Source organism: Schistocerca serialis, chromosome 4, assembly GCF_023864345.2.
Source record: "Schistocerca serialis cubense isolate TAMUIC-IGC-003099 chromosome 4, iqSchSeri2.2, whole genome shotgun sequence".
In the NCBI taxonomy this organism is placed as follows: Eukaryota; Metazoa; Arthropoda; class Insecta; order Orthoptera; family Acrididae; genus Schistocerca; species Schistocerca serialis.
This window is the reverse complement of record NC_064641.1, coordinates 883,382,251-883,399,132: the sequence shown is the minus strand read 5'-3', so window position 1 is coordinate 883,399,132 and position 16,882 is coordinate 883,382,251. Positions and strand designations below refer to the sequence as shown.

Here is a 16,882-nt window from a genome sequence, read left to right as displayed (position 1 = left end):
AGTTGAAGATTAGGTGGGTAGATCACGTAACTAATGAGGAGGTATTGAATAGGATTGGGGAGAAGAGAAGTTTGTGGCACAACTGGACTAGAAGAAGGGATCGGTTGGTAGGACATATTCTGAGGCATCAAGGGATCACCAATTTAGTATTGGAGGGCAGCGCGGAAGTAAAAATCGTAGAGGGAGGCCAAGAGATGAATACACTAAGCAGATTCAGAAGGATGTAGGTTGCAGTAGGTACTGGGAGATGAAGAACCTTGCACAGGATAGAGTAGCATGGAGAGCTGCATCAAACCAGTCTCAGGACTGAAGACCACAACAACAACACAACCTCTCGATATATGACAGCATCATCCGCAAAAAGTCTCAGTGAACTTCTGATGTTATCCACAAGGTCATTTATGTGTATTGTGTATAGTAACGGTCCTACGACACTCCCTTGCGGCACACTCGAAATCACTCTCACTTTGGAAGACTTCTCTCCATTGAGAATGAAATGCTGCGTTCTGTTATCTAGGAACTCTTCAATCCAATCACACAATTGGTCTGATAGTCCATATGCTCTTACTTTGTTCATTAAACGGCTGTGGGGAACTGTATAATGGTTTCAACGTCGGCCGTCAACAGACAGCTTAGTGGCTTAGCTTACAGAACGCCATCTGTGTCCGCCCTTCAGTCGGGAATGCTCACAGGCAGATAGCTCAGTGTGGTGCAGACGTGTGAAGCGAACAGGCAACCTTGCCACGGAGGCGCCTCGTACTTCCTACAGCAAACTGATAGAGTTTGGAAGGTGTCTAACTGTGATCTCCCGAGTGGCGGTATGGTCCTTTCGGAGAACTGCCACACAAGTTGGATGTGCTGATTCAGCACATTGTGCACACAGTGCTTGTGTCAGTCCTCACGTCCACATTCTCACAACACAGCACTGAAGACGATCACTATGTGATTGAAAATCGATTTTGCTGTCAATAAAACATCAATATTACGGCCAACGCTGACCTTCGTTCTAATTCTCACACAAGAAGGCGAGGTTCTGGTCACCCACGTAGCACAGACGCCTCCAGGATCGTCGGACTGGAAGGGCAGCAGTGGTACACTACTGGCCATTAAAACTGCTACACCACGAAGATGACGTGCTACAGACGCGAGATTTAACCGACAGGAAGAAGATGCTGTGATATGCAAAGAATTAGTTTTTCAGAGCATTCACACAAGGTTGGCGCCGGTGGTGACACCTACAACGTGCTGACATGAGGAAATTTTCCAACCGATTTCTCATACACAAACAGCAGTTGACCGGCGTTGCCTGGTGAAACGTTGTTGTGATGCCTCGTGTAAGGAGGAGAAATGCGTACCATCACGTATCCGACTTTGATAAAGGTCGGATTGTAGCCTATCGCGATTGCAGTTTATCGTATCGCGACATTGCTGCTTGAGTTGGTCGAGATCCAATGTCTGTTAGCACAATATGGAATCGGTGGGTTCAGGAGGGTAGTACGGAACGGCGTGCTGGATACCAACGGCCTCTTATCACTAGCAGTCGAGATGACAGGCATCTTATCCGCATGGCTGTAACGGATCGTGCAGCCACGTCTCGATCCCTGAGTCAACAGATGGGGACGTTTGCAAGGCAACAACCATTTGCACGAACAGTTCGACGACGTTTGCAGCAGCATGGACTATCAGCTTTGAGACAATGGCTGCGGTTACCCTTGACGCAGCATCACAGACAGGAGCGCCTGCGACGGTGTACTCAACGACGAACCTGGGTGCACGAATGGAAAAAGTCATCTTTTCGGATGAATCCAGGTTCTCTTTACAGAATCATGATGGTCGCATCCGTGTTTGGCGACATCGCGGTCAACGCACATTGGAAGCGTGTATTCGTCATCGCCATACTGGCATATCAACCGGCGTGATGGCATGGGGTGCCATTCGTTACACGTCTCTGTCACCTCTTGTTCGCACTGACGGCACTTTGAACAGTAGGCGTTACATTTAAGATGTATGACGACCCGAGTTGAACAGTGGGCGTTACATTTAAGATGTGTTACGACCCGTGGCTCTACCCTTCATTCAATCCCTGCGAAACCCTACATTTCAGCAGGATAATGCACGACCGCATGTTGCAGGTCCTGTACGGGCCTTTCTGGATACAGAAGATGTTCGACTGCTGCCTTGGCCAGCACATTCTCCAGATCTCTCACCAATTGAAAACGTCTGCTCAATGGTGGCAGAGCAACTGGCTCGTCACAATACCCTAGTCACTACTCTTGATGAACTGTGGTATCGTGTTGAAGCTGCATGGGCAGCTGTACCTGTACACGGCATCCAAGCTCTGTTTGACTCAATGCCCAGGCGTATCAAGGCCGTTATTACGGCCAGACGTGGTTGTTCTGGCTACTGATTTCTCAGGATCTATGCACCCAAACTGCGTGAAAATGTAATCACATGTCAGTTCTAGTGTAATATATTTGTCCAATGAATACCCGTTTATCATCCGCATTTCTTCTTGGTGTAGCAATTTTAATGGCCAGTAGTGTAGGTCGTACGGCTACCACTGCACAGGTAAGTGAGCTTACGAACCCAGATGTGTGACCGCGAACTCTAGCGAGCCGGTTGTTGGCAGTGGGAGTACGGGCACGCACGCCCACCTCTAGCCCGTCTTCCACTCACACAACTGAATCGACGTGCACGGCTCGACTGGTGCCGACAGAGAATCACTTTGAAGATGATATGACGCTCATTGCTCTTCAGCGATGAAAGTAGATTCTAAAATGTAAACTTTCACGGCCGGAAATGTAACAATTAATAAAATGTTCTAGGCTGTTATGACGTGGTTGGGTGGACTTCACCTTAGAACCCAACGTTTTGTCCCCATCTGTGGAGGACATTCTCAAGGGGCGACCCCGGGTGTGAATCAGACATTCAAAATAGCTACGATACCTCTTGAAAATGTCGTCCGCAGATGGGACCACCACATAATAACACAGAACGTATTATGAATTGTGAAAGTAAATTCTGCCTGCACGCAAATGATGGTTGTGTGGTGTGCACATACGGCGTCGACCTGTTGAACGCTGTGTCGTAGGGAGTATTCGTCCAACACACACTGGCCCCATCCCACACCTTATGGTTTGCGTTGCGATAAGCTGCAACTCTCTTTCACCTTTGGTGTTCATGGAGGGGACACTAACCAGCGAACGGTAAGTGCAGACCCATTCCTTTGCCGTTCTTGCAACAGGAAGATGTGTTGTTCACAGGATAATGCTCGCCCAAACACTGCCCGTGTTCTGCCTGACGTGCAGCAACTTTCCTGGCCAGCACGATCTCCAGACTTAACGACATTGCAGTGCCTGTGTTGTTCTGAATTTCGATGCAATATTCCTCCGGACATGTTTGCATTTTCTGTGTCGTATTACTCATTAAACTGAGTCTGTTTCGCGGATACCATGGAGCAAGGACAATTTCTCTGTAAATACAGCTGTCTTGCGTATTTGAAATTGTGCCTAATCCGGAATTTCAGTCCGAGGACACAAAAGTCACGGCGATAGCTGCGATTTAATGGGAGACGTTTCATTACTTGCGATAGATAAATAGCGGGTTGGAGACATTTTTTTAACGCAGAATCCTCAAATCTAGCATCACGCGTAAACATCGCTACATTATCTCGGAACCCTGTAAGGAGGTGAGGTGCAGCCACAGAGGAGATCTCAAACGGACTGATAAATATGGTTCAAATGGCTCTGAGCACTATGGGACTCAACTACTGAGGTCATAAGTCCTATAGAACTTAGAACTACTTAAACCTAACTAACCTAAGGACATCACACACATCCATGCCCGAGGCAGGATTCGAACCCGCGACCGTAGCGGTCGCGCGCTTCCAGACTGAAGCGCTTAGAACCACTCGGCCACAAAGGACGGCACAACGTTATCAATTAACAGTACCAACACATAGTTAAATGTAGTGTTTGCTACACATTTCGCTCGCTACAATTTAGCTGTTTATTTTTGAAACAAAAGTCAGGTAAGCTCCATTCAGTGCATTTGACAAATGCAGAATCCTCAAATCTAGCATCGCGTGTTTCGTAGCTTCTGATTTATAACTTAAGAATTTCATAACTTTCTGAAGTGAGCAAATTCGCAAACCATCATTACACGGCCTATAATAAATTTGTGTCATTTTGATTGGTTGTGAAACGCAGTCCGCACTATATTCGAAACTGACAGCTGGTGTACGCGTGTCTGGAGCTGGTTTGTTTACAATACTACACGGGTTGCGTGTATTGGGCAAGTCAGTATTTCGAGTAACTGAGCGCATTTCTAGGTGCAAGCAATTATTATTCTCGCAGCATTGGTGCTGCACATTGATCAACCAGAACATTAGGACCACCTGCCTAATATCTGGCAGTCCATTTTCGGTACTGATAAGAGCGGCGACTCGTCATGGAATGGAAGCAACGAGAACTTGGTAAGTCACTGGAGGGAGTTGGCACCATATCTGCAAACACAAGTCCCATAAATTCTGGGGAAAGGGGGGCGGGTGATGAACTATGACGCCACATTCAATCACGTCCCAGACGTGTTGGAGTGTGTCCACATATGGCGCGATGGGGGGCCAGCACACCAAATGGACTTCACCACTGAGCACCTAGAAACACTCCATGACGGTATTCGCTTTGTAACATGGCGCATTTTCTTGCAGAAAGATGCCAGTGCCGTCGGGAAATATGATCGTCATGAAGGGGTGTAGGGGAGAGTGGGGGAAATACACGCACCTAAGGAAAAATCGATGTGAACCATTCGTTACGTCATTAAAACCTACGAAAATAAGTACATACCATACAATGGACATTTCTCCACATTATTCCAATCGTCTATAAATAGTTATAAACTGTACTTTAATTTTGAACATTAAAATAAAAAAAAATTGCAAATGCGTGGTATTCCCCACCCCTGAGGGTAATGACACGCAAAGTACTGGGTAATAACACGTAAAACAAACAAACCATAAAATTGTACAATACTTGCTATTTTTATTTGTTTATTAGTTACTACAAATAGTAAACAGTATATTTAAGAACGAAATAATGTAATTCTAGAAACATATCTTATAATTTTGGTTTTTTACATTTTTTTTTGTTTTGATGTGGAAATAGCTCATTTTCTCATACCATACAGCAAAGATCGCACATGTAACCTTTTGGAGTGTTCCAGCCACAACATTCTTCATGACTCCATCTGCTACAAGAAATACATCGGTACCATAGTTCTCCATCCTTCCCAAACTCTCTACAAACTAAACAGACATCATCTGAAATCGCCACGTTTTTACCCCTTTCCCAAGACGTGGCCCCACCTATTTGTTTAACACCTTTAGGAGCCGAAATTCTCTCGGGCTTTTGTATTTATGCCTGTTTCATCGACGTTGAACACTCGCCCCTCTTTAAATTTATATTTATCAAAGAGATGTTCTAAGTTTTTAAAATATGCATTAACCTCTTCTTCATTAAATGCCTGTATTCAGTTAATGCTAGTTACTTCAGGTTTTCTTATGCTAATATTTGGGTTTCTTTTTAAAAACAGAGCTAGCCAATCCTTTACAGCTAACCTAGATGACTTATCAAAATTGTTTGCAATGTTGTTAGCCTCTGCACACTCAAATGCAATCTTTCGCAGCTGCATGCATGTAATGCCATTGTAATGACATGGTCCCTAATCTCATTTTCCTGTTCTGTCGAAAATGTTGGGTATCTTCCAAGTTTTGGACCCTCGGTATTTTTAACGTTCATTGTCGTTTGCAGAGTAGCTTCATCAATCCAGAAAGCTCTTGATACTTATCTTATGTTTCTTCCAGATTTGATGGCATCAAGAGCCTTACAAAGTTTCTCGTGCGTTCATTTTGCTTTCTGGGTTTTTCTTTTATAATATCTACCCATCTGAGATTTAAAAAAAAACTCGTTAGTATTGAAAATATAACCTGCAAGGGGGAATTCCACGCGCTTCAACAAAATGGTTCAAATGGCTCTGAGCACTATGGGACTCAACTGCTGAGGTCATTAGTCCCCTAGAACTTAGAACTAGTTAAACCTAACTAACCTAAGGACATCACAAACATCCATGCCCGAGGCAGGATTCGAACCTGCGACCGTAGCGGTCTTGCGGTTCCAGACTGCAGCGCCTTTAACCGCACGGCCACTTCGGCCGGCCGCGCTTCAACAGCTGCGTGGCATTACCCCACTGTTAAGTTCGATGACTAACCTAAGCATAACTCGGCACCTAATTCAAATAGCGGGACAAATCTACAATTAAATTAAAGGTTTCATCTAGGGTTAATAGTTGATACGCAAGAATTACATTAAAGCAACTTATAGTAGCACTTACCTTGCAAAATACAGCTGACCAAAATTACATGAGACACGCCGAAAATAAACAATACTTCACTACTCCAACAATGCCACTGGAAAATGGCTGGCATAAGCTGCATAGTAGTTGTTACTCCTGCGGGCAGGGTGTAGCACCAACTGGGAACATCTCGCGCCATTCAAACTTCGTAAATAAGCCTGCGTGGGATTACCCACGTGCGTGTAATTCCCCTACCTTCCCCCTACGTCGTAAGCGACCAGTGTACGATACTCATGGTGCCTTGCACGAGCTCCACCGGACACATGGATGCCCAGGTGAACGTGCCCCAGTGCATAATGGGACCGCCGCCAGCTTGTCTCCGTCCCACAGACATAGGTCAAAGAGCTGTTCCCCTGGAGGGCGACGGATTTGCGTCCTCCCATCGGCATGATGAAGGTATCCAGATTTCTCAGATCTGGCAACGCTCTGCAACTGCAAGAATGTCCAGTGCCGATGATCATGTGCCCATGTCAGCCGTAGTTGCCGATGTCGTGGTGTTAACATTGGCACATGCATGGGTCATCGGCTGCGGTGACCCATCGTTAGGAGTGTTCGGTGAACTGTATGTTCAGACACACTTTTACTCTGCCCAGGGTTAAAGTCTGATATTAGTTCCGCCACAGTTCGGCACCCATCATAATTTACCCGTCTGCCCAGTCGACAATGTCCGACATCTGCAATGAATGTTGGCCGCCCGTCCCCATGACGCCTGGACGTTGTCCCACGTTGGTTTCGCCACAGCAGTCCTGGAACAGCGGACGAGTCGTGCAGTTGCCGAAATGCTCTTGCCGAGCCTTCGGGCCATCACAGTCTGCCCTCGGTCGACTTCAGACAGATCGCACGTCTTCCCCATTCTACACATGGACAGCACGCTCACTGATGCTACATACACCGTGCATGTGTCTGACTGGCAGTCATTACTGGCCAGGTGATGCTGCTATCACCTGGACGGCTTAAAATCGATAGTAGTCTGTGGTCATAATGTCCTGGCTGAGCAGTATATACTTGTGGCAACTAAATTTAATGACAGTAAACAATGCTTATTTAATTTTCTTGATCCTGGTTATTAAATGCCCGAGTAAAGGTACAGGACGAGTAGGCCTGTATGAGTACTACTTTATTTCTTTTGAGTTGCACAGTAAATTTAATTTCATCCTTTTTCCCTCAGAAACCTACGCATGGAATTAATCACTGCTAGCTAACATATGTAAAGTTCGTTCAGTGAAAGAGAAGATGATTGGGTCCAGATTTTATTAAAAGGTCGTTTACCCTGTTTAAATTTGGTTCGACTATCACATTTTAGATTTATTTCTATCAATGCAGTTCTCAGACAGTGCCATATCAAAACTATTTTCAGTTCTCTTTTGCGTGCTCTATGCGACTGGTACGGGCTGTTAGTATTCTCCCATTGACTGCCATTGGCCGTTAACTGCGAACAGCTGTTCCGATGTTTGTTTGGAGTGCTCGTAAAACTGACCACAGGCAACACTGCAGTTGCTTTACGTCACTGAGTGACTTCAAGTCGTGCGCGACTGGTCACGTCGGCATAACGTGGTCTAATAGGCCAACCATTACTCATGAAGAACACGGAAGAGGTGCCTCAGAAGCACTACGTTGGATATCGGCCCAGACCGCTTTCAGCCAACACACAACTGCTGTCAAATAGAGGTTACCCTAGCTTATCACCCACGGCACTTTCCCACGGAACCACTCGTGCTCTTATTAGGACACTCATGAATATAGCTCTCTCCCCGCATTTAAAGAGCCAGTAATCAGAACGATATATTTTACCTGTATTGTACATTTCTTCAGCTAATGTTCGCCAGTTAGCTTCATGCAGAGGACCGAGTAATCCACAACTAACTTTATTGGTGAACGCCGTGCGGTGTTGCAAAGGCGCCTTGCGGTGGCCCTGAAGGGCTCTCTGATAATACTGAACCCCAAAAAATGTGTGACCTGATCTCAGATGACTGACCCGGCATGCACTCCATAGCCCCATCGTGGATTTATATTCCGAGTTTACAGCGAACCCCTTCAATAGTTAAGTGTGGGCAACAAATCATTCTAATGTTCGAAATCCTAGGGAGGTTAGCGTTGCTACCCTGCTCGTGCTTTGCAGTAAATCCAATAACCAGACGTTCCGTTCAGGTTCAGATTACAATCAACAGGAAAACCCCTCTACTTGCGCACTTCAGGTGTTCACCAGTAGCAAAGCCATTTGGAGTGTTTTCTTGGGAAAGTTCTCATCGAAATGGTTCGTCAGTGTCTTTATTAGAACTTGTCCGAAATTTCTACAAAGTATGACGAATGTATATGTAACTCGTGGATGATCATTATGGGGCTTGCCCAGTAAGTGTTCTGTTTACTCTGTTACAAATGAAAAAGTCACGAAAGAAAGGAATTGGATGAAACCCAGTGCCAGCATATAGTCTCGTCCTCTCGATTAATATCAATGTGACTGGCCGCTGAACATTCTGATTCGATAGAGGCAGTATAAATTGAAATGGTGAGATTTAGGATTTAGTGAAAGTCATGGCCTGCACATTTATGGACAGATATTCTAGCAGTCGGCCACCTCCCCAGACGGCAAGATACTGCTGCTAAAATACTGTGAATGTTTTTGTGATAAGCATGCGAGCCAATGATTTGTAAAAATACAGAGCTACACATCTAGGCAATAGTAATAAACTGCAAACAATAGGAAAGGTAGTTTCTGCTCTCAAGACCTTCACGAGATTCGCTTATGAATACGATTCTTGCAAATCCAATTAATTTTTAATAAGTGGGGCAGACAAACGTGGGAAAGAGAGACATACAAATAAAGCCCTATATATTTGTGATGTTTATGCAGTAGCGCAACATACCTAGTACAGACTGCTGCGGCAGCCACTTTGAGACTTTGACGTTGGGTGGCAGGTCGTCCATGTCTTCCTCCCACTTCCACAGCACCCTCTGTGGGATTTTCTTGAAAGCGTCGAGGAACGCCAGCCTTTTATTTTCTGGCATCGTACTCGCCTGCAGAGTGGAACCCAGGCTGAAATACACGGCGCCATATTCGGCACCGTCCAGCCAATCTCGAATGTCCTGCTCGTGAAAGTAAACAATGAATTGTAAACAACTATAATCAATTTTTAATTATTATAATGGCAATTGAAAGTAAATGTGCCATAAATTCCATCGAAACATACGTTCTAGACACCCTTTCCGTTAAAAACAATCGTGCAAATATACGGATCCACCACTGACCAATCGTAAAGAACAAGTGAAACATGCATTGTAAGTAACAGTCCAGATTTCTCCACGAGTGGAAATGTGCCATCTGTGTATTAATAGAGTAGTATCTGGTTTGGCTATGCGCATAACGAGGATTAGGGCTCAACGTCCAATCGACGATAGGTCATTCAAGATGCAGACAAAACTCGTATTTCACACAGATCAGAAAGTCGTCGGCAGTTTTCTATTCAGGGGGACCATCCTAGAATTCGCCTTAAGTATTCACATTACATCAGACCACACACTAACCAGTATGGCAGGATGTGGCATTGAGCCAAGTTCATCCTGAATGAGATTCCAGTGTCTTAATGTCTGTGCACCCGCGCTCTGACCCATAACGTCTCTTCCGTGTCTCAGTTTCGTCGTGCGTCTCTTAATATTTGTAACAGCATGACACAAAGTCATTATCTGGATCCTTCAGGCAGTGTAAAATCATTATTTGCGGCCATGCACATACTGCAAACTCAGCAGCATTCAGTTTATCACTAATGCTCATATCGATGCCGTTAGAGATGATTCGTAGACACAGGAACTTTCATCACAGGTCAGGAGTAAGTTGGAGAGTAACAGTCCGCAACAGTCACAGATATCTGGCCTTAATTACACAACGAAACCCAACGATGAATGTATGGCAAACAACTGTCCTAGGAGTTTCGGTTTGCCAAGAAACCATCCATCAGAGGCTCAGAGCAGCTGACCAGTATGCCAAACGACTAGCGGTGTCTCTCCCACTCGTGGATATACAGAAGTAGTTCCATTTCTTATGGAATATGATTGGGCGGAAAGGATGTTCTTAGCATGTAATGCCCACTTCAGTTTTCAATATGATTGTCGAAATAAGTTGTAGAGATATTCAGAAGAAACCATGGGAATCAACCATTTTGACGAAATAAATCTCGGGTGAACAGCCTGGTATAAGTGTGCATTGGGGCACAATATTTCGGCAATTGACTACGTTGCCACCATCAGCGCACCTGATGATGGCAACGTGGTCAATTGCCGAAATATTGTGCCCTATGCACACTCATACCAGGCTGTTCACCCGAGATTTATTTCGTCATAAAATACGCCTGGAGAAATTGAATCACATAAATCGTTTTATTTATAATGTAATCCAGCCGTTTGTGAGATATCACACCAGCAGAGCTGCATGTTAGTCGGAGTGGTTTCATGGATACAGATATAATGCAGCGATCTCTACGACCTCTCAGACGGACAATGGGACAAGACTCCCTGTGTGGAGGCAGTAATGCCTTTGTCGATGGAGGTACTCCAGTGGGCGAAATTTTCATAGGGCTCATTAGCGATGTAAATACTACAGATCATGTCGGGGAGAAAATTTTAGCCCTTTGTCACTGATGACTCTGTAAGACCACGGCACAGTCTTTCTCAGAAGCGGAATGAACTGTCAATAGAGCTCTTGACGCTACAAATTGATGCGCGGTACATTGTTATCAAGCGCGTGTGAAAGTGGTATAAATATTGAATAAGAATTTTTTGGTCGCAAAAGACGTTTTCCAGTTACTGAACAAGGTAGTGCAGTGGTTAAGACACTGGATTCTCATGCCGGAAAATGAAGAGCCAGGAACGGATGCGATCATCGAGATTTAGATTTTCTGTGGTTTCCCCTAATCGCTTCAGGCAAATGCCACGATATTTACTTCGAAAAATACACTACTGACCTCCTTTCCCATCCTTCCCCAAATCTGCCGGCCGGGGTGGCCAAGCGGTTCTAGGCGCTACAGTCTGGAACCGCGCAACCACTACAGTCGCAGGTTCGAATCCTGCCTCGGGCATGGATGTGTGTGATGTCCTTAGGTTAGTTAGGTTTAAGTAGTTCCAAGTTCTAGGGGACTGATGACCTCAGATGTTAAGTCCCATAGTGCTCAGAGCCATTTTGAACCATTTTTCTCTATCTGTAATGATCTCGACATAGACTGTTCAACATATAATGACCTTCCCGCCTTCCTTTTTGCTTTTTAGTTTCACCACCAGAACTTTCGTACTGTGTACCTCATTTTGAAGGGTTTTCTAATTAGACGCACTGGAGAAACTTTTACACTTCAATTTGTTTTACACTAGCGGAAAAAAGACCGCAACACCGAACAATAATACGAGGTGCATTCAAGTTCTAAGGCCTCCGATTTTTTTTCTAATTAACTACTCACCCGAAATCGATGAAACTGGCGTTACTTCTCGACGTAATCGCCATGCAGTACACATTTTTCACAACGCTGACGCCATGATTCCATGGCAGCGGCGAAGGCTTCTTTAGGAGTCTGTTTTGACCACTGGAAAATCACTGAGGCAATAGCAGCACAGCTGGTGAATGTGCGGCCACGGAGAGTGTCTTTCATTGTTGGAAAAAGCCGAAAGTCACTAGGAGCTAGGTCAGGCGAGTAGGAAGCATGAGGAATCACTTCAAAGTTGTTATCACGAAGAAACTGTTGCATAACGTTAGCTCTATGTGCAGGTGCACTGTCTTGGTGGAACAGCACACGCGCAGCCCTTCCCGGACGTTGTTGTTGCAGTGCAGGAAGGAATTTGTTCTTCAAAACATTTTCGTAGGATGCACCTGTTACCGTAGTGCCCTTTGTAACGCAGTGGATAAGGATTACGCCCTCACTCTCCCAGAACATGGACACCATCATTTTTTCAGCACTGGCGGTTACCTGAAATGTTTTTGGTGGCGGTGAATCTGTATGCTTCCATTGGGCTGACTGGCGCTTTGTTTCTGGATTGAAAAATGGCATCCACGTCTCATCCATTATCACAACCGACGAAAAGAAAGTCCCATTCATGCTGTCGTTGCGCGTCAACATTGCTCGGCAACATGCCACATGGGCAGCCCTGTGGTCGTCCGTCAGCATTCGTGGCAACCACCTGGATGACACTTTTCGCATTTTCATGTCGTCATGCAGGATTGTGTGCACAGAACCCACGGAAATGCCAACTCTGGAGGCGATCTGTTCAACAGTCATTCGGCGATCCCCCAAAACAATTCTCTCCGCTTTCTCGATCATGTCGTCAGACCGGCTTGTGCGAGCCCGAGGTTGCTTCGGTTTGTTGTCACACGTTGTTCTGCCTTCATTAAACTGTCGCACCCACAAACGCACTTTTGACATATCCATAACTCCATCACCACATGTCTTCTTCAACTGTCGATGAATTTCAGTTGGTTTCACACCACGCAAATTCAGAAAACGAATGATTGCACGCTGTTCAAGTAAGGAAAACGATGCCATTTTAAGTATTTAAAACAGTTCTCATTCTCGCCGCTGGCGGTAAAATTCCATCTGCCATACGGTGCCGCCACCTCTGGCACATATTGACAATGAACGCGGCCTCATTTTAAAACAATGCGCATGTTTCTATCTCTTTCCAGTCCAGAGAAAAAAAATCGGAGGCCTTAGAACTTGAATGCATCTCGTAAATGCAGTGTAATGAAATTTGGGGAACACATTGTCAAGGTAATATATTTAAATGATTAAGATTGAAAAAGCACAGGTTGATGTAAGTGTGAGGTAATCCATTGGAAATGTGAAATGCTGTTACGTTGAATAAATGGTATAACCAACAGAGACCATGCAAGCATGCAGACGTGCACGTGTTGTATTGTACAGGTGCCAGTTGCCAGTTTCTGGGATGTAGTTCCATATCTGTTGCATTTGGTCGGTCAATACCAGGACAGTTAATGCTGTTTGTGGGAGACGCTGCAGTTGCCGTCAGATCATGTCCCACATGTACTCGATTGGTGCCAGATCTGGTGACCGAGCAGGCCAAGGACACTCTGTAGAGCGTGGTGGGTTACAACAGCGGATGTGGCCGAGTGTTTTCCTGTTGGAAAATTCCCCCCTGGAATGCTGTTCATGGATGGCAGCACAGCAGGTCGAATCAGCAGATTGACGTACAAATCTGCAGTCGGGCTACGTGGGATAACCAGGAGAGTGCTCCTGCTGTCTTACGAAATCGTACCTCAGACCGTAAGTCCAGGAGTAGGTCCAGTGTGTGTAGCACGCAGGCAAGTTGCAGGCCCTTAGCTGGCCGCCTCCTACCCGACACACCGAAGCGGAACCAGATTTCATTAGAAAAAACAACAAATCCTCACCCTGCCCACCAAAGAGCTCTGGCTTGATACCACTGAAGTCACAAAAGGCTGTCGTTTAGAGGGACGCTACATGGCGTCTGGCTCATAGCTAGCCTTGGAGTAACCGATTTGTAACAGTTCGTTGAGTCACTGTGGAGCCAACTGCTGCTGTAGATGCAGTACGGTACGCCAGAGCCGTACGCCGACCACGGTGGTCCTCCCTATGGATAGTGGCACGGAACCGTCCGGAGCCCAGTCTTCTTGCGACCACCGCTGCCAGAATCATGCCTAGTGGCTACATTCCTGCCAAGTCTTTCTGGCATAGCTCAAAAGGAACATCCGGGTTCCCGTAACCGTATTACACGTCTTCGTTCAAGCTCAGTGAATTGTTAATAATGACAACATCGACGTCAAAGACATTCTTGACTGGTATAACTCACCACGTCCAATCTCAAAGGTAACTAATGCTCTCGACAGTTACAGCGTGTATTTAAAGCAAACCTGATTCGCATCTTCATATGGACGCTGCTAGCGCCGATCATATGCGACTGGTGCAACATTTGAGTTGACATCGTTTTTCGGATGTAGAAACACGCCTACCAACTTCCATTTACGTCGCTCAACTCCTTGGTGTTGCGCCTTTCTCCGTCAGTGTGTATTTCACATACTTATATCCTTAATTTTTAATTGTGCAGAACTTTTGGTCCGTGGTGTAGTATTGTTATTTTGACAGGTTAAGCGTTGGTACAGGTTTTTAAATTTATTTAGTTATCGTTATAATGTAATTTTCAGTTAGTGATTTTTTAAAATATGCAGGGTGTTACAAAAAGGTACGGCCATACGTTCAGGAAACATTCCTTACACACAAAGAAAGAAAATATGTTATGTGGACATGTGTCCGGAAATGCTTACATTCCGTGTTAGAGCTCATTTTATTACTTCTCTTCAAATCACATTAATCATGGAATGGAAACACACAGCAACAGAACGTACCAGCGTGACTTCAAACACTTTGTTACAGGAAATGTTCAAAATGTCCTCCGTTAGCGAGGATACATGCATCCACCCTCCGTCGCCGGGAATCCCTGATGCGCTGATGCAGCCCTGGAGAATGGCGTATTGTATCACAGCCATCCACAATACGAGCACGAAGAGTCTCTACATTTGGTACCGGGGTTGCGCAGACAAGAGCTTTCAAATGCCCCCATAAATGAAAGTCAACAGGGTTGAGGTCAGGAGAGCGTGGAGGCCATGGAATTGGTCCACCTCTACCGATCCATCGGTCACCGAATCTGTTGTTGAGAAGCGTACGAATACTTCGACTGAAATGTGCAGGAGCTCCATCGTGCATGAACCACATGTTGTGTCGTACTTGTAAAGGCACATGTTCTAGCAGCACTAGTAGAGTATCCCGTATGAAATCATGATAACGTGCTCCATTGAGCGGAGGTGGAAGAACATGGGGCCCAATCAAGACATCACCAACAATGCCTGCCCAAACGTTCACAGAAAATGTGTGTTGATGACGTGATTGCACAATTGCGTGCCGATTCTCGTCAGCCCAACCATGTTGATTGTGAAAATTTACAATTTGATCACGTTGGAATGAAGCCTCAACCATAAAGAGAACATTTGCACTGAAATGAGGATTGACACATTGTTGGATGAACCATTCGCAGAAGTGTAACCGTGGAGACCAATCAGCTGCAGATAGTGCCTGCGCACGCTGTACATGGTACAGAAACAACTGGTTCTCCCGTAGCACTCTCCATACAGTGACGTGGTCAACGTTACCTTGTAAAGCAGCAACTTCTCTGACGCTGACATTAGGGTTATCGTCAACTGCACAAAGAATTGACTCGTCCATTGCAGGTGTCCTCGTCGTTCTAGGTCTTCCCCAGTCGCGAGTCATAGGCTGGAATGTTCCGTGCTCCCTAAAACGCCGATTAATTGCTTCGAACGTCTTCCTGTCGGGACACCTTCGTTCTGGAAATCTGTCTCGATACAAACGTACCGCGCCACGGCTATTGCCCCGTGCTAATCCATACATCAAATGGGCATCTGCCAACTCCGAATTTGTAAACATTGCACTGACTGCAAAACCACGTTCGTGATGAATACTAACCTGTTGATGCTACGTGCTGATGTGCTTGATGCTAGTACTGTAGAGCAATGAGTCGCATGTCAACACGAGCACCAAAGTCAACATTACCTTCCTTCAATTGGGCCAACTGGCGGTGAATCGAGGAAGTGCAGTACATACTGACGAAACTAAAATGAGCTCTAACATGGAAATTCAGCGTTTCCGGACACATGTCCACATAACATGTTTTCTGAAAGTTTGGCAGTACCTTTTTGTAACACCCTGTGCTTGACAACTCTGTTGATACCAAGGTGGTAATTAACATTGTGAAGACAGAAAGTAAGAGAAGTTACCTTAGGAAGAGCCGGCGAATCGGCTTCCACATGCAGTCCAGTCAGCTCTATCATGTTTGGCAGATGCGGTCGGGGGTAGTTTATACTGAAGTGATTGTTTATGAGCATTAAACTGAAATTTTTTTCAGTTTCATAAACTGATGGAACGTCTGGTCCGAAATATTTTCTCTGGATTTTGTCTTGATCCGGCATCATTACACAGAAGTAGTAATAATTTGTGTATAGCCATATATATGCCATGTAAAGTCTCTCCCAGAATGACATACGGTGTGAAGAGGTGACCACGCTGTCTGGAAGGTAAGCTGGATTACTTGGGTTTCCATCAGTCCAGAGGCTGGGTATAATTGCGCCTACGGTAATGTATCCGATGAGAGGCGGGGAGCCCACTTTGTGGATTAAACCGTAGAAGCACGGCGTCAGCAATCGTTCCAAAATAACCAGGTCGAACTTCGGAGCTGACCTGTAACAAATTTATGTATAACTGTGCTGCTGCTAGATGAAGTCGTTGACGAAATATTGGATCATTTTAAATGGCACGACATTGACTTAAGACATACTCCGAGACTGACATCAAGAGGAAAGAAGAAAATTTGACAGTGACGTCACGAATGTCCAGAGATGGGACAGAATAAAATGAATATGCTGGTATAATCAAATTAATCCTGCTGCTTGTGTTCT

The 16,882-nt window shown here is 45.3% G+C and overlaps 1 protein-coding gene across 1 annotated transcript in view; it reads right to left on the bottom strand.

The window, feature by feature from the left end:
* The window catches only part of LOC126474828 (UDP-glucosyltransferase 2-like), a 27,909-nt gene extending 11,651 nt beyond the window's left edge, over positions 1–16,258 (bottom strand). The window contains exons 1-2 of the mRNA XM_050102303.1: positions 16,205–16,258; positions 9,273–9,492 (exon numbers count right to left, since the gene is read on the bottom strand). Of these exons, the coding sequence (XP_049958260.1) occupies positions 9,273–9,492; positions 16,205–16,258 (274 nt within the window). The remainder of the gene's footprint in view (positions 1–9,272; positions 9,493–16,204) is intronic.
* Between the last annotated feature and the right edge of the window lie 624 nt (positions 16,259–16,882).